This window comes from Lepisma saccharinum, chromosome 28 (assembly GCF_977018435.1).
Source record: "Lepisma saccharinum chromosome 28, izLepSacc3.1, whole genome shotgun sequence".
NCBI classification, from domain to species: Eukaryota; Metazoa; Arthropoda; class Insecta; order Zygentoma; family Lepismatidae; genus Lepisma; species Lepisma saccharinum.
In genome coordinates, this window is record NC_139256.1 from 23,915,873 (window position 1) to 23,935,426 (window position 19,554).

At 38.8% G+C, this 19,554-nt stretch overlaps 1 protein-coding gene across 1 annotated transcript in view; it reads right to left on the reverse strand.

The window, feature by feature from the left end:
- LOC145980857 (uncharacterized) overlaps positions 1-19,554 on the reverse strand; it is a 38,665-nt gene that overhangs the window by 14,859 nt on the left and 4,252 nt on the right. Inside the window, exon 2 of the mRNA XM_083113940.1 lies at positions 17,714-18,382. Within this exon, the coding sequence (XP_082970066.1) occupies positions 17,714-18,382 (669 nt within the window). The remainder of the gene's footprint in view (positions 1-17,713; positions 18,383-19,554) is intronic.

Consider the following 19,554-nt stretch of genomic DNA (forward strand, 5'->3'; position numbering starts at 1 on the left):
ATTTTTCAAGGTATTCCCCCCGAAGCTCAATACACGTTTCACAACAATGTTTCAACATTTGTAACCCTTTCAAATAGAAGGTTTTGTCCTGCCATGCAAAACAGCCCTCCACCTCCTCAACCAGTGCCTCTTCGGACGGAAAATGTGTGCCCTTGAGATGTTTTTTGAGGTTTGGAAAGAGGTGATAGTCGGATGGGGCGATATCAGGGGAATAGGGTGGGTGGGGGTACACAGGTAAAGCCCAGATCCGCCAGCAATTGCATGGTTTGATGGGCCTTGTGCGAGGGCGCATTGTCCTGGAGAAATTGCACACCACGGCTCACTTTTCCCCGACGTTTTTCCTTCAGAGCCGCCTTCAATTCAATCAAATATTGGGAATAAACAGCAGCACTGATGTTTTCACCCTGTTTAAGATATTTTATGAGGATGACACAGTCCTTATCCCAAAAGACCGATGCCAGAACCTTCCCTGCTGACCTTTGACTTCGGAACTTTTTCGGTCTAGGAGACCCACTGTGGCGCATCTCCATGGGTTGCTTTTTAGTCTGTGGATCATAATGGTGAATACATGTTTCATCTTCAGTCACCAGACAGCGCAAAAAATCATAAGGGTGTTGAAATTTGCGCACGATCTTCCGTGACATCTGCACTCGTGTTCTCTTCTGGTCAGCATTCAGACATTTTGGGTTCCATTTCGCACTGAGCTTCCGCATGTCCAGATACTCTGATATTATGACACCCACACACTCACGCAATACCCCCAGATACGCAGCAATGGTTTTGGTGGATATGCGCTTATTCTCCATAAACATGTCGTGCACTTTGACAATGTTTTCCCTAGTCACTGCACTTGCAGGCCTGCCAGAGCGGGGTTCATCTTCAGTCTCACCATGTCCAGTCCTAAAACGCCTCGCCCATTTGGCTACTGTTGTATATCCTGGGGCATGTTCCCCCAAAGTCTCATGCAAAGTTTTATGGATATCCATGGGGGATTTGTCTTGCAACACGAAAAACTTGATGACACTGCGAAGCTCATTCTTCTCAAATTTCCTTAGGTCCTCCGCCATCTCTTCTTACTGAACGTGAAACAAAAAAAAATAACAATGACAAAAGGATCATATGCAGGATAAGAGGTTTACAATATATGCTCTTTCTAATGGCTACAACAATTTGTTTCAATTTTTATTTCTTCTGGGTGATTTCATGAACTTTCCAGCCCCCCCTCGTATAGAAGAGTTTATGCCACTTGGCCAAAATCACTTACGAGCTGATTGGAGAACAACAGACGCAGTAATCAGCATGGGCGCTAGCGCTGCATGCGACAATAACGTAAACTACCAGCTGCATGTATAGGGACATTGAATTTTCGCGATGCACGAAAAAGAAGATGCAATTTTGAACATTCTGCACGTAACTACACCCCCAGTGATGAAATATGCATGAGTTTTATTCGCAAAGCAATGTGAAATGTGTGCTTTTCCACGAAATGAACGCTTTCTCGCGAAATAACCGTGAAATACCATCAAATTGAGTAGAAAACATGCAAAAACCGGCAATCGAGGTTGTGCGCGCAAACTGTCGATTTGTAACGAAACGTTTGCCTAAAGTTTCCTACCACTTGCAGCTGAAGAACGTTTTATCTTCGATCACATCAGGAAGACGCTGAAAATTGGGATTTCCCACGCACATAATCTCAGTTCGAAAACTTCGCTCCCTGTCAAGCTGTATTCCTTTCTTCCCCCGAATGTCTACTCAACTTCCAGTTTCATTGAACTTGCTAGCTGTAGCAACGATAAGATTAGTCTGTTCCCGCACATCAAGGGAAACAATGGTGTCATTTGTGTTCAGTCATGAATGAATTTTGTTTATCATCATGTGATTTTCAACATGTGTTTGTGTATGTTTATTTGTTGGACAGCAAGGATATTCTTTAAATACATACAATGAATAAATCACTTGAGATATGCAATTTAGAAATGAAGTGATTTTGTGTTGATGTTTTATTTTTGGTTGGACAGCTAAGTACTTGTGTATGTGTACAGTATATAAAAATGAAGTAGTTTATGAATTTATAGCTCTTTTGTATGTTGTTTCCTCTCATAATGAAAAAGTGTGTGCAATTTTTTTTCCACCGCTGGTATATACCGCTGATCTATCATTTTATTTACCGCTCTCCTCAGTTTTTGTTTACCATAAATTTGTCTCCCTATGCATGTATTTCCGCCATGCTACGGCATCATCCAGAGCAGAAATGCAAGGGGCCTGCTTTAAGGACGGGGCCCGCATTTAGTACACTTCCTCTACTATGTTCTAGGCAACAGTGTCTAGGTTCTAGTCCGTGTAAAGACATGTAAACGTCCGTTACTTTCATGAAAATCATCTACCTTTAACTTTCACATGCTCGTTCAAGCTGACAGCTGACAGCAAAACCGATGTAAATCTCAACCCAGATATATGAGCAAGAAGCTAGACTAAAATTTATCTCAGCATTACCACTTTTCTTACTGGACACTAATAAGAAACATTTGTATCCGGTGCCCATAATGAGGCTGTGAAAGCTCGACCAGGCTTTTAAGAAAATCACCAAGTGATGAAGAGGCTACTTTCTCCAAGCAGGTTGTGTTACCGCTAGTATCATCGAATCCCTCTGCCTTATGAATGTTATTATCTTCGGATGAAACTGCAACCTAAGTGCATTAAATTGATTCCCTGTACCCGAATTGTGCTGGGATAATTTGGTATTCCATTACGGAGAGATTGCATTGTAGCGAGCTCTTATAATTTGTATTCAACTTTCTCATGTTAGGCCTTGCAGTCATGAAGTTATGCTTTTATTCGCCATTTATATTTTGCTCTGGTTTTATCGCCTTTGACGTCTTAATTTATTATACAGGGTGTTCATAAAGTCCCGGTACCATTACAAAAATCATAGCTCGGAAACTACATGCAATAGAACAATACTGTTGATTGCCATAGATGCCATAACACCTCAATGTACGCCCCTATAGTTGCTCTCAGAACATCAAGGCGGTAATCTACTTGGTAAACACAATCTTTGACATACCCCCGAAAGAAAAAAATCCAAGGGTGTGATATCAGGAGAGCGCGGTGGTCAGGGAATAGGTACATCCAGAAAACTTCAAACATCCTTGGACCAATGAGGGGGTTGAAAAATTATGGTTGACTGGAATTCCTCCACCTGAGGAAGATGGTACTGTTCAAGCATGACGTAGTAAATGTTTCTTTGTAATGGTACCGGAACTTTATGAACACCCTGTACTTTCCACCGGTCGGAATTTTTTCGGCCTTGTCCCCGCATAAAGAGACTCTGGGGCTCACACAGCCTCAAGTTAATGGGTACCTTGGGGCAACCCTGGGTTGTAATGGTGGCCGGAGCGTGGTGCTGATCACGCCACCTCCAAAGTGGCCGAGATGGAGAATGTGTGGGACCATACCCCCACATCCCCTAAATGTGCCTTCATGGCACGGTGCTGTATGCACGGAGAACTTTAGCTTTACCGATAACAGAGTGCAACGTGCCACCACTCGTAACTCCAGGGTATGGAGATCCGAATTGGCAACACACCGCTCCTTGCTCCGGCTGGTCAGTTGGAAGCACCAGTTCTCACCCAGGGATCGGGATTAAGGCAATCCACACTCCTCCAGGAAGGAAACCACCGAATTGCGACACGCGACAGTAAATAAAATTCAAATACTTTATAATTAAAGTGTCCAAAATCTTTAATCAAGAATCGCGCGCGTACATACTGATTCGCACAAGTTAAAAGTTATAATTTGTTGGGTCATGCACGCTCACAGGCAGTGATAAGCAACTTATTTAACACGAGAGTCTGCGCACCGCCTTCGCAGTCAATAGCAAGACCTCAACTGCTACCTCAAGCGCGAGGCGCAGCATAACAGATTGTTCTATCTTACAATAATACAAACTCATAACATAAAATAACACAAGAAAAACTGATAATTTATACAACACATCAATGTTAATTAGCAATAGTAAGCTAAAGTTCAGGTTGGCAACAATTATATATGCCAACGTGGAAGTTTCTTCATCGCCAAGAACACGAAGCGTGGTTCCCTCACTCCTAACATAAACAGCCAATAAGAAAACGATATTTTATTGAAACGAGGGAGAAATACTTTGCTATAATATTACAATATTAAACTATATAGAAATAACTAAACTGATTTTATCAAATAATTCATAATTGCCCTTGCACATAAAAATGATTAAATAAAGATTTAGTTTATAACGAAGACAAATTACTTCAGACTTGTACATTGTTGAACAAAAATCGATGATAGTAAGAAGAAATGTATTTAACTTGAGCTTAAACAACAAAATTTGCTTGAAAAATAGAAATAATCCTAGATATTTTGGATTTGAAAAGCAATGAAAAAGTTGCATATATTATTTGGGATAATTATTAGCCTATAAATTCTGAATAAATGTTGTAAAAATACGCGAATAATATTATAACATAAGATAAAACGTAAATATATACATGAATTATGAAAACAATTAAGTATAAATAATTTAATCCAAGTTCTTAACTTGAAAGTATACGAATAAGATAAATGCCAATATGACTGAAATCTGCCTAACATAGAAAGTGGAACTACTACATCCTGAAATGCTCGCTTAGTACAGTCACCAGCAATAAAAGTGGGATACCTAGATACTGAAATACTCGCTTAGTACAGTCACATGCAATAAAAGTGGAGAACCTAAATCCTAAAGTACTCGCTTAGTACACTCACCGACAATGTAATGGGACACCTAGGTAATGAAATATTCGCTTAGTACAGTCACCAGCAAAAATATGTGACAGCTAGGTGAGATGCTCACTTAGTATCGTCACCTGCAAAAAGTTCGACACCTAGATATTTTAGTACAGTCACTAGCAATACAAGTAGGATCCATAGATACTGAAATTCTCTTATGTTAGTACAGTGATCTGCAATAAAAGTTGGACACATAGGCCCTGAAACACTCTCTAATACAGCATATTTACTATTTACTATTTTGCTTGATTTTTTACCTCTCTTAGTTTTTTGTTTGAAATAATAGGTTAAATAGATTGTTTATTTTTATATTTAACGAAAGTACGTTCAAAATTTCGGTTGCGTGACTTTTTGGACACACGTTATTTTATTAACACAAGTATTTTTGCATTTCCTTTGTATTTTTGTCATTGATTCGAGACTTTATGAACACCCTGTAGAGGCGCGTGCAGTATCTAGCCTCAGTGACATAGGTTAAGGGACTCAGTGGCGATTTTAGACCTAAGCTAAAATAAGGAGAGATTGAAAAGGCACGCAAGTTCAGGAGGATAAAGTAGTGTCCATTTAACATGCTAGCAAGTCATAATAACGTCATAATGAAACCATAGCTGAAATTGTGGTTGTCCAAGGGGAAAGTCGAACAGGCATTTGCAGTAATTCTTTCAACGCTCTATGCAGTTCGATGGGAGCATTTTCGCTTGCGACATTCTTCCTTCAGTTTCAAGTCATAATAAGATTATTCTGTCATCATTCCGTGGTTAATGATCCACGTTTTATAATCCGTACGTGAACCATTAAATGTGGGTGGTCGGTTCAGTGCATGGAGATTATCATAGCCTTTTGTCTTATCTCTGGATGCAGTACCGGTACTTTCTCCAGAGAAACCAACGTCATTGTTGCAGAATTATTATTTTTTTTTCACAAATTACGAAAACACAAGGAAGTTTACCAAGACTTGTCAGATGGCGTGACGCCATTGCGAGACGACTGCACGACAGGGTTCAAAGCGGGGCAAGTTCCATATCACGACAGCAGGAGGATGGGTCGTTTTCTACTGGTCTCTTGATTGAGATCTTCCTCTGTTTGGTCGTGGGAGGAGCCCAGTTTGCATGTGTGCATGTGGATTTTCTCGTTAACCTCGTTCTGAGCATGAAATATGCTTTGTATCAAAGATCTTGTCTTTATCAGAGAATTTAGTCAATAGATGGCGCTGATTGTCCTAGTAATCTGAATGCTGGAAGAAACCGGCAGAAAAATATACTTTAGGTTGAAGGGAACAACGAACAATTTGATATTTTTTTGCTGTATTTAAAAAATTAAAAGTAGTTTCTCTTGAGTGTAGAAAAAGATCGCACTAAATTGTTTACCGAACACACCGATATATAATATGTTGTGCTTAGAATATAATAAATTGAAAATCAAGTGGAGTGGATCGCACAATAATTTTTCCAACAATCTGGTATATAATACAGGGTAATTCAAAATGAATGGTACAATGTGACTGCTGTAATGACTAATTCAAGATTATCGACAGGTTATCCCTAACGACAAACATGATAGTGTACCTTTCCAGGTTTCATCTGGCAACACCGACACAGAACAAGCTCATCATCAAAAATTGTGACATCAGCGAAAGGAAAGGCTTATTTGTGTGCTAGAATGGGCAAAATACTTCATCGGTAACCGTTGTACAAATACATTTTCGAACGAAATTTACCAAAGAAGCACCTCAACCAGTGCCAGATCTACAAGAGGGGGGGCAGAGACAAGTAAGCCTTTAGGTGGCCCTCAGCCATTGACATAGTACGGGATTCGCGTATATAAAAAATATACATAGTTACTCGGGTACAGAGTAAAGTTCCCTGTGAACATAGCACCGTGCCTTGAAGGCATATTTAGGGTATGGGGGGGCACATATTTTCGATGTCGGACATCTTGGAGGTGTGATCAGCACCACGCTCCGGCCACCTTTACCCCCACCCCCTCCCCCACCGTATACCATTTGATTTGAAGCTGGTTGGGCCCTGGAGCCGCTTTATGCGGGGACAAATCCGGAAAAATTTCAACCTTGGACCACCCACATCGGATCTCCCGCGTGGGATTCAGGCTAGAATTTCACGAGAAATGCAGTGGTGAATTTTTCTTCAACATACCTTTAATCAGGAAAAAGTTATGAGTGAATGATTGTAACAAATATATCATTTTCCAGGTGTGAGAAAACAGTCACATCACCACGGGCGCCGAAACCGAAGGGGGCCGGGCCCTCCAGTTCTCGTTTGGGACCCACCTATAGAGGGCCCAATGTATATCTTTTAACATATTACATAAGTCTTGCACACAGAAACTTCGCACACAACAGGTGGAAAATTACGCAGGATTGTGCTCTGAAGTTGGCGGAATCAATAGTAGGCTTACCATACGTTCGGGATTACCCCGGACAGCTGTCCGAGATAGCAAAATGTCGGGGGTTTTGAGAATCTGAGCATGGAAATAGCTACCGGTATAGAATAATCACGACCAGAATTTATGACCGGCAAGGATCGATCGATTATAAGAATCGATTATACCTTTTCTTTCTTCGAGATATCGACTTCCGAACGCTTTCGTTTCCGTACTTCCGTGAGCGTCTTGGTGGTCTTGCAAGCGTGTGAAGTAACTCGTCTACACGTTTTTGATAATTATAACTAGGTCTCGGAAGTTAAAGACCTATAAATTGCCAAAAAAGACCTATAAAAATACCTAAAAATATAAATAAAATGACCTAAAAACGGAAAAAAGGACGTATAAACGTGACACAAATTAATTAATAACTTCAGTTTTAATTACATATTTAATGAATATGCACGGCACCTCCTTATCTGACTTGAGATCTTTGCTGGCGCGTGCTGTCTGGTCGTATACATCGTGCTGAAAGCTTTAAAACAAGATAAAGTTGCCACTTACACCTTCCACACAAGTTACGGTTAAAGGACCTTGTACCATACCTGCTTCAGTCGTCCAAAAATGTTTTCCTCTCGTTTTAGGGATGGTTCAAATACATTTCTTATTTCTTTTTTATTATTATTTCTTTACTACAGAAAGGATGTTTAAGAGGTGATGATGATTCGAATTGAGAATGGGCAGAAGCAACGTAGTCGAAAGAAAGTGAAGTTGCAAAGAAAAGCCGCTAAGACCTAAAAAAAGGCTAAAAAAGTACCAATAAGCCAAAAACCACCGAAAAAGGCAAAAAAGGACAAATAAAACCCACCTTTTTCTCGCCTACAATGACCCAAAATGAACATATAATATGTTGGGCCTCGTCTTTGGACAGTAGGAAAAAAAGGTTTTTTCCTCAACTTCCGACCCTTACAAGGGCTTTGCATTTGGCAATGGGCAAAAGAAAGTGTGTTTTCATCTGCTAGAACCATAACGGAGGCAATAATTCTTAATGTCATTTCGCCATTTATTTTCGATATTGTTCTTTAATTATGTTACAGTATCGATGGATAGTTCGAACAGAAGTGAAGTAAAACTTGTTCCAATTGTTGTAAGATATTTCAGCATATAGGAGGGAGTTCAAGTTAAATATTTAATTGAATAATACAAGTGTCAGAAAATGTATTATTCAATTAAACATTTGAAAATAGTTTAATGTTCCAATAAAATGTTAAGGCTTTTAAGTAATTTCAATTTATTTTTTATTTATTTTTGTAAAAAAAACTGAAATTCAGCAGTAACGAGTTGGGTTCGACCCTACAAAAATATGGCAAGCCTAATCAATAGGGGTTATAAGGGGTGTTAAGGGACTTTTGAATCACCCTGTAGGTCCTTGTATGCCAGTGTATGTGAAGGTAGGTAGAGGGGGGGGGCCTTTGGTAATATTTTGCTGCGGGGCCAAAGATTTGTAGATCCGGCACTGACCTCACCGTCGCAACATCGCAAGGTGAGTGAAACAGTGTGAGGGAATGTGATTCTTGTGCAAGGGGAAAGGAGCAGGACAGCCATCTGTCAAGAACGAAGAGGCTGAAAACATTCAGGTGGCTTACCTACGAAGCCCCACGAAGTCAATGTATCGTGGGAGCAGGGAACTTACTACGACGTGTAGTTTGTGTACCAAGTAACTTGATTAGTTGACCTTTAAAGTTATGTCGATAATTGTGAATTAAAGTCATTACAGGAGTCACAGGTATGGTTTCTTTATGTACCATTCATTTTGAATTACCTTGTATTATATACCAGATTGTGCTAAAAGGCTTAACTTATGATAATCCTTTTTTACACTCGACACTTGATTTCCAATTAACTATATTCTAAACGCAACATATTATACATCAGTGTGTTCTGTAAACAATTTAGTGCAATCTTTTTCCACAGTCAAAATACTCTACTTTTAATTTCTCAAACACAGCCAAACAGTTTTCCAAATGTTCATCTTTCCTTTCAACTTAAAGTCTATTTTTCTGTAGGATTTTTCCAGCATTCAGATCATAAGGAGAACCAGCGCCATCTCTTGACTAAATTTTCATTTGCAAGATCTTTGGAGCAAAAGATATATTTAATGCTCAGAATGAGGTTAACGAGAAAATCCCGCACACGCCTATGCAAACTGCTCTCCTCTCACCGCCATTCATTTGGAATTACCCTGTGTGTTGCGTTTAGAAAATAATGTAATTTTTGTGATTCTTTACGCCGCTCAATGATCGATCAAATTTGCTATTGCAAAAAAAAAATAAGACTCGTCACTGTCATTATTTAATAAACTTTTAACGTTGTTCACAAATTAATAAACAAGCATAAAAGTTGTTTGGTACATGTGCTGCTTTCTTAAATAAAGACTCAAGAAAATGTTAATTAATTTTAAATACTGGTTCTGTAAAATGAGAAAAAAGAAAATAACATGTCTTCCATTGAGAATGTTAATTCTCTATCTACAATTTGTAGACAAATCGAGATATTTTGGCTGTAGTCTATTTAGGATGTAATTGTTTCATCGCTGCAATTGTCTGATGCCTACATACAACCAATATTGATATATTGAGAGTATTTTTGGTAATTGTGCAGAATTTGGAAGCAGTCACGATAGTATAAACTACAACAATGAAACCTTACAACAATTTCCTAACCCAAACACAAGCGCCATCCGAGCATGAGATGAACCACTTGCACTCTAACCTCACTCACTTGTGGGAGCTGCTTAGCAATAGTAGTGGTCTTCGGTTCCTACAATTTTTTTTAACAGACAAAAATTTTGAATGCTAGTGGAATCAAAATAGTTGATTTATTTCCCAAAATATGAATTATTTATTTTACTTTGTTACCGAATGACTTTATAATGAAATTGTTTGATCTCCATTTCGTTTCTAGAGTGCAGTGTTATATCTGGGAGATAGAACACTGCCACTCTCAAATCAAAACTAGTGTTGGGTGCAATTGAAATTCCAATAACTAATTACAGCATAAAAACCTAACCAAACAACTACTTATTGTTAGAAAGGCTTCAATACATCAGCCTTTGCAATGATACAAACTTTCAACGAACTGGTAACAAAAGGCTCTCCTGAAAAAATTAGACATGGAACATTTACATTCTCAGTGAACGATGTGTTGTAGAAAGCGATACAAATTAGCAAAGAAAATTATTCAATTATACAACAAGCAGTCGATCAGTGAATAAGGGGGAAAGATAAATGTGTTCCTTTCGGTAAACATCGTATGTTAAGAAGCAAGGCAGGCCGTACCTATCCATAAGACATATACAGTTTTATATTGAAGTTAGTTATTTGAATGTAGGAAAGTAGCAATTGATGACATCTCCTGATATACTCCCTGAAAACTGAGGTTTAATTCGTAAGTGGCGTGGGGTTAAGAAACACATTTCAATAGACAATAAGATAGATACGTGTGGTTAGCTAACACTTACATGTACAGTCAATCCTGGTTGTCCTTGAAGTGCGAAGGACCTCATTGGTTAGGTTAAGCTGCTTGGGTCAGATTAGGTTAGGCCATGGATACATGTTTGCTAACCCGTACCTACAACACCACGGAATACAGCAGCCACATACATCGTCCGTTCGCTTTAGTCAGTTACTTGAACTGTACAGCGCAGCAATTGCTTAATTTTGCGGAAGCAGAAAAGATTAAATTTTTATCCCTCCATGCAACTTGCATTACTTATGACATAGATGACAACGTCACTGTAGAAAAGTAGAATAATTTGTCCACCATCTTTACTAAAGGTTATACAATTCCCGTCCATTCGTTTAATTACAAACTGTGATTGAATGTTCCAAATTTGCTATCTATAGCCGTGGTATGATCACACATTTTGTGATGTTACTTGATCAAAATTATCAATGCATCCCCTTTCTTTTGTGGAGACAAGAAGATTCAAAAACGGAACATCTAATCCTCTCCTTACTTAGGTATACAAGAAGAAAACTAAAATTATGTTCACTTTAATTTTTATTACACTTTTAACGTTGTGCACTAACTTACATGCAAATAAGTTCTTTGATCACTGCAGTACAAACTATTCTGGCAAGAACTGGATGGGTCGTCATGCTGGTTTAATTTCTCCGTAACACTTGCGGGATATTATAGTTATATTTAATATTATAAGACAAATATTCACATCATAGTTTTGAATGTAAACCTGGTCATATAGCTGTGCGATATTTCGATACATAGATATCGAAGCATAAAAATATCGACTTGATATCGATATTCAATCTATTTCATGCTTTCAAATATCATCAGTGCAATCAATGACAACGCATCTAACTAATACGAAACTAACGGTGTGTTCCGGCTTATTAACAAGAAATACTTAACATATTTTAAGTATATATTTATGTTAGTTAAAGAAAATATTGATGTATAATACATTTGGTGGAAACCTCTTTTCACCACTATCGCATCACAAGATGGAGCTGATCAATTGTTACACTCATAGAGATCCTAAAAATGTTAATTTATTTTAAATACCAGGTTCTGTAGAACGAAAAACCATTAACATTTCTAAAGAACAAGAAATTGACTACTGTGTGTCGCAAATTGTCTTAACAATTTTCAAGAAATGAAAAATTTCTTACATCAAGCAGCTGAACATTGAATAATTTGGCAACATATTTATGCTCCTTTCATACAATGTAGGACTAACATAGTTGAATAAAGAATATGTTGTATGGTTGTACGACTATGGGATATGTATAGTTTTACCTAGGTATATTAAAGTTTTCTTCTAGTTGTTCTTAATATTACATATTATTGTCTGTAGGAAACGAGCAATTGAAGGTATCTCCTGATATCTAAACGAACACATTTTTAGGATAGGCAGGGAGACACGTGGTATTGCAATCAAGAGGTCCAGGATTCGATAACCAGTGGAGGAACATAGTGGTGCCGTCCCGATTAGCTTTACTATGCATGAAGTGGCCACGGTGGCTCAGTCGGTAACGCGTCTGACTACCATGCTAAAGGTCCTGGGTTCGATCCCCGGCCGGTTCAAATCCGGGAACTTTTCTAACGATGGAAGCGGCCCCGGCGCCCACCCAGCGTCGAATAACATGGGTACCTGGGGGGTAAAGGCGGTCAGGGGCGTGATGCTGATCACATCACCCCCACTCACGACCGGATCAAGAAAGTGTGGGGCGTTACCGCCACACCCCCTATACGCCTTCATGGCGTGGTGCTAAGCACAGGGGACCACTTTACCTTTACCTTCACCTTTATGCATGAAGTGAACTTAAAGACTCGGAGTGGACAGGAGACGAGTTGCATAACAACCGGTCGCACATCTGTATGTACCCCATGGCTGATTGTGCCGGTACAGATGTATGTCGGTTTAGAGCCTCATAACAAACTTTGACTCATAGCTGCTATGTTGAGTATGTGCAAGGGGTGTTGTTCTTCAGTACGTTCGTGATGTACAGTCACCGGCCATAAAAATGGGCCACCTAATGCTCAGCTGCCTGCAGACAATCTTTCGTCTCACACCATGGAAGGGAGGACGGTGGAGCTTTGACTACGGCTCCACCTAAATGTGAAGGGTCACAGAGAAAACTAAATGGATCATATCTATTGATGCACTAAAGTGTATTTTATGGCCTCTGCGAAGAATCAGGTTCACAGTTTGATGTATTTTTGTGTATCGTAACAGTAACACCATGTGAGGATTTATTTCTGTCGAGATGCACTTTAATGCATCAGTTGATGCACCTTTCTACATCATTGAAAAGGACAGTCTCCCTTTTATTTTACCATAGCATTTAAAGTTATTTCCTTTATAAAAGCTGTTGTAACACCCCCCTCCCTTTGAATGATTACCTGGAATAAAAGTTTAATAGCAGTCCTCTGGCTCGGTGTTGCGTTGATTATTTGAGCATTGTTACTACCAAAGATAACATTAAGGTACACTCATTAATTGCATCATATATCGAAGTTAATTCATTGATTTTGAAACTGATATTTGTCGCGTCCAGTTTCAGTAATCATTGCAAAATATGTATAACTAGTGCAAATTTAATCAACATTATGACCTGAAACCTTTCTATCCAACTTTGCAATACTATAAAAAAGATATCACCAGTGCTATATTATTCCCAAGTCTCTATGTAACTGCGATATAATCCGTAGATACTAATCAGAACATTGGCATATCTCCTGTCTATCCATTGTAAATGTTCAACGAACTGCTATTGGGAGTCATGTACAGTCACCGGCAATCAAAATGAAATATTCGCTTGCCTGCAAGGCGTTGTGTGCGTTGCCTAACCTTACGGGACTGGAAGAAGTTGCCATGTTTATTGCCGGTGAGTGTATATAATACTTAATTTACATTAAATCTGATTTCATTACAAAAAATTAACTTTATGGAATTCCTAGTTTCCTAAATAATCAAATAGAGGTATTTTTTTTAAAAAAAAAATTGTTTTTTTTACCTACAAATACAAAGTTTGGTCAAAAGTAATGCACAATCCACTGTTGTTCTGGAATGGTAAAGACTAGGAAAATTAAATTCTGTAGGTAGAAGCATTGGTCCTTTGGAAATGTCACTCAATGTATGATCCATGTGCTTCACTGTACTGGAGCCATCTTTGTTTCCATGACACGAATGCGCGTTCCTAAAACTCTTTAGGTTGGTCTTTACGCCTCTTCTTCACACACGCAATGAGCTCATTGTCATCTTCAAACTGTTTCCCACGCAGATGAGCCTTCAGTTGTCCAGATAGAAATCCGATAGCGCTAGGTCAGGACTGTATGGGGGTTGTGGCACCACTGTCCATCAAAGTTGGTCAATCTTCTGAACTATCATGAGTGCAGCATGCGGTCGTGCGTTATCGTGATGCAACTTGATGTCCGTTGCGCGTAACTCTGGTCTCTTTGGTAGTGTCCCCATAGACTGGTTAGGTGGTAAAGGGCCAATGCTTCTACCTACAAAAATTTCACTTCCCTAGTCCTTACCATTCCGGAGCTACAGTGGTTGTGCGTTACTTTTTGACCAACCTTTGTAATCTATTCCTACTTCTATTTGTTACGTATACACCGCTGGTTGCAATTTTTTTACTGCAATCCACTGATAGATGTGGACATATTGATCGAACCCATTATTCTTGCACTGATATTTCCTTCACTCGACGAAATCTTTTCTTTGTTCTGTAGGGTTGACAACAATCAAAACACATAAACTGGTTTCCGATTGTTGACATGAACCAACAATGGACCAATAGAGATAGTTTAACAGAATTAGTCTCATGCCTTTCTGTACAGCTAATTACAAGTTTGTAGCATTTTTTTCTGTGATGTCAGTGGTTAGACATGCTGCTATATGAATTGACTTGTACTTCTTTGACTGTATACGCAGATAGACACTAAAATCGAGATACTTTATACAGGGTGACCCCAAAAAAGGTAACTGAAATATAGAACCGTTCCTTACGTGTTCGGTTACCGTTTTTTTTACAATCCTGTATAACGGTATATTACTGTTAGGCAGATGTTTCTGTCTACATGATTTTACGTTTGCACCTATAGTAGTTGCTGAGAAATCCATATGTACAGATTTTTTTCTATCTTTGATTGTGGACAAAAGCATTGGTGATTTGCGTTTACTATGGCCGTCCTATCCTCCCCAACAACGCACTCTATTTCAAAGCTTCTATTCGGAGATTGAGAAACGTGTCAAAGAAGAAACAGAAAACATAATTTGTCTGTAATGACTTTCGTACCACACTTATAGCAAATCTAATTGCAGAAATGAATTTCTGTGGAAAAACTAGCATATATGTGTATTTATTTGTGTGTCTGTGTTGTTGAGTTGGTTTATTTTGTATTTCTTCCACTTTTGGCTAATCGCGAAGATAAGGATGAGTGACCATATGACGAAATTGATGTAGGGACACTCAAATCTGAAACCCCTGTGATAAACACTCCGCAATAGAGGTCGGTGTGTGTGTGTGTGTACAGTGTATATACATATACATACATATGCAATTTCATGCTTTTTTCCAAGTAATTTGTGAATGTTTGAAAACCATAAATATGCCCTTTCACTCAATCATTTATGCCCGGGTGCTTTTATTGCTGTTAATTGAATGAAACACAAATAAGTGAGAACTTTGGTATGACAACGTTTATTGAAACTATTGCCACGTAGTACATTATTATAAAAATTATAAAAAAAACATTTAGTTGAGTAACAAAAATAAATTCCTAACAAGGAACATTCTTTTATGTACGATAATTCTGCAGATTCACTGCCGAATATTCTTTGTTTCTTCTTCTTCTCAATCTGTAAAGTTCAAATGAAGGTCACATTATTGTTTTGTATGAGATTATTCATACTGTAATGTTACACATTTCAAACAATGTTAATATATGATAAATAACACAATCAAGATATTAACATATTTAAATATTACAATAAAATTGCATTCAAATCATATGCGTCATAAAACGAACATTTTTATATCTTCGACAATCATGTCCCCATTTTATATGCTAATGATAACTGCAGCAAGTATTATTATCATTATGAACAATTATAATGCACATGATTAGTTTGTATGTCTCCTTTGCGTGATATTAGATGTAAAAATAACTTACCCTTAGTATATTATAATTTGTTATATTTGCAAGCTATTTCCTTGAAATATATTTAACCACTATTATTGCTGTATGTATCTAGCTGCGCTAACCAGTCTTAAGAATGACGTGGATATTATAGTTAAGCGAAGATAATAATATGAAATATGGGGAAAATATTAATATAACTTTTGTCCTTCAACAACTATAATTGTATGAAATATCGAGAAGTAATTGTTACTTAATTGTAACATACGATTAACACAAACCGAAAGATGGCGCTATTTATAAATATATATTAATTATCGTCCCGTTGCTATTATAATTATTTCTTATACACTGTTAAATTGTTGTTTAATATCTCTGATCGCTTGAAAACAAAATAAACTAAGAATCTATTATAATATTTAACAGGATGAATATAATAATTATTTAATATGAGAATATTACAAGTAAAATGAATACATGTAAAGTTAAAAGTTGGTTGCAGCTAAGCTTAAACAACGTGTTTCATCGAGTGTAGTATCGAGTATTCTCTTAATCGTACACATATTTGTAAAACATCCGCCCTGGCAGTTTTAGCCCATAAATATCTATATCAATTTTATGTATCACTGTGTATTGGTGAGATAGACTAAACTACATTTTAACATAGAGATGATGACTATGTTCGCTTAAGTTTAAATTTCACTGCGTCTTTCATTACACCATCCAAATTTGAGAGTTCACTACGACAGACATGGTTACACGTGTACTACTGGGCTTTAAGTGAATACCGCCCGTTTTGCCTGTTCGAGCGTTATTCGCTCGAGCAAAGAAGCTCTCGATTCCGTACGCTATCTACCGTCGCCCGTGCGAACTGTTTGGCGATCGAGCGAAACCCGAGCACTATACTAAATACTGTAGCAGGGATTTGTAACTCTATATAAATATGAAAGGAATATTTCACAAGTTTTCTACGCAAATGAACGAATGATAGTTGCTTTATATTGTATTAAGCGAGCATCGTGCTGTAGTGATCATAGGATCGAGCTGAGAATCAGGGATCTTGGGTTCGAATCCAAGGTAAGGATTTGTGTTTCTGTGCGTTTATTCAAACGTTTGTTTCATCATGAATTATTATTTATCAGTAATTGATAGGGAGCGGATTTTAAGGTGCAGCACGTTTCCAAAACTATAGCGATGGTTTGAGATATGTATTTTAGGACATGAAATCAAGTACAATGAATACACTTTGTTGCACCTTTTCGTGAGATTAGCACATTTATGCCCTCTTTACTCCCTTTTTGATGCTTCAGTACCTTTTTCCTTCCATGTTATGTTAAAATATTGGACAGAAAAATACATAATTTTTACTCTTCTTGAGCAGATACTGAAAATCCTATAGTTCTCATTTTGTAGAGCAGAACGAGAGCTATGAAATTGTAAAATATAATCATTGCAGCCCCAATAGTTCCCAAGATAATGTAGCAAAACCAGCGAGAGAAAACACAAACTTCAACAAAACCTACTCGGCAGAACCACCGTTCTCTCTGCGGTCCGCGCCAGTTCTCTCTGCGGTCCGCGCTCATTATATACAGAAGGCGCAGAAAAAGAGAGCATTGAATAAAGGCATTTTATTAGCACTTTTTTTTTGCACCTTTCCGAAAGCATTTTCAGAACTCTTTTTCCTCTTTCTCGACCATAATTTTGCACCTTAAAATCCTCTCCCTAGTAATTGATATTGTTGAGCTCTTTATCGAAGAAATATTGTCACTGGTCCAATTGCTAGCCTAACACACATAGTCTAAATTCATTATTAATGGAAGTATGAAGCTTACCTTTTAAACATGAGACTGTAGAGGATCTATCCGTGATAACCGCCTCCGAAACCATACCCTGAGCCACCACCAAACCCATACCCTCCATACCCTCCATATCCTCCATGGATGTCATGGACTGGTACAGGGACTGGCTTAGGAACGGCAACTGGCTGTGGATAAGGTACTGCGACTGGCTTTGGAACTGGAACTGCTACTGGCTTCGGTATGGGAACACCGACGGGCTTTGGATAAGGAACGGCTACCGGGTGAGGAACTGGATACGGCACTGGCTTCTCAACTGGATACGGAACTAGCTTCTCCACTGGAACGGGAACTGGATGGGGGACATGCACCGGATATGGCTTCTCGACAGGAACGGCGACTGGGTGTGGAACCGGAACCGGAACGTTCTTTATGACCGGAACTCCAACTGGGTGTGGGACTGGAACCGGAATGTTCTTTGTGATCGTCACCGTCTTCAATGGAACATGGTGTCCGTAGCCTCCGTACCCGATGGAGTTTCCGATTCCTCCATAGCCAATGCCCCCGTATCCTCCTAAGCCCACGCCTCCGAAACCCCCATAGCCCCCATAGCCTCCATAGCCTCCATATCCACCATAGCCTAGACCGAAGAGTCCTCTCTTTTCCTGCTTTGTGTCCTTCTTCTGTGCTTGGTCTTCAGCCGAAACGGCAAGAATGAGCAAGGCGAGGAAAGCCTGCAATAAATAAAAAATAATTTAAATTGCTACCAGTGATGAATTCAGGGGGTGGCCCAAGAATGAAAAAGTCCCCCCTGAACAATAATAAGCACTGATTCAGTTCCTTTTGTAATTAATATTGAAAATAATGAACGAATTTAAATTATCTTCCGTTTTGATAAAAGAAGATCCGCGGTAGCTCAGCGTTCGGCTCCCGTGGCGTATTGGTTATCTCAACACACTAAGAAACCAGGGGTACCGGGTTCGAACCCCGAAAGTTGAGAAAATGTGTGAATGACCGGTGATACTACCGCGTAGGGGTATTCCTTTAAAAGAAGAAGAAATAGTCTTTGGGGCGTCTGACTACCATGTGAGAGACCCGGGCTCGATCTCCGGCGGGGAGAACCGGTATTTTTTCCACCTATTCAAGCGTCTCCGGGACCCAGTGTCGTATACAGTGGGTACATGGAGGAAATTCCTGGGGGGAAGGCGGCCAGAGGCGTGGTGCTGATGACATCACCCCTATCTTCGTCCGAGATCAAGAAAGTGTAGGGTCCTAACTCCACACCCGCTATACACCTTCATGGCATGGTGCAAAGCACAGGGGAGCACTTTACTTTTCCCCCGTTTTGATAAATGCTAATATAATAAAATACAATTTAATTGAAACAACAATGGAGGGATGTTTAACGTAAGATTGGTGTAACCAGTGGCGGCGATTAGGGGGGCGAGGGGGCAGTTGCCCCCGACTTTTCGCCACTTTTGCCCCCGCACTATGCTAAACCTTATCTACAAAGGTAAATATACTGTCTTTGGCCGCCCGGTTTTGGAACCTAATCGCCGCCACTGGTCACCATGTTAGTATTACCTAAATAAATGTCTAAAAAACAAACACTATTTTCTTTATTTTTGAGAAAAGACTCCGTATTATTGTACTTCATTGACTTCCTCATTCTTCCTAAAGTCATTCCCAATCGAAGTATTGAAGTCTTAAAATGATAGTTAATTACCCTTAATTACACTTAATTTAAGTACATTAGAGATAAGGTGCAATTAAGAATATTAGTATTATAATTTGATGTCTATGACACCCTCGCTCCGTGAAGTTCTTGTCCCTCCCATTGGCTGTATTCAACAATGTTTGTTATATCACATATTCTAAAGATAAAAGATAGAAGGAAATGTTTAGT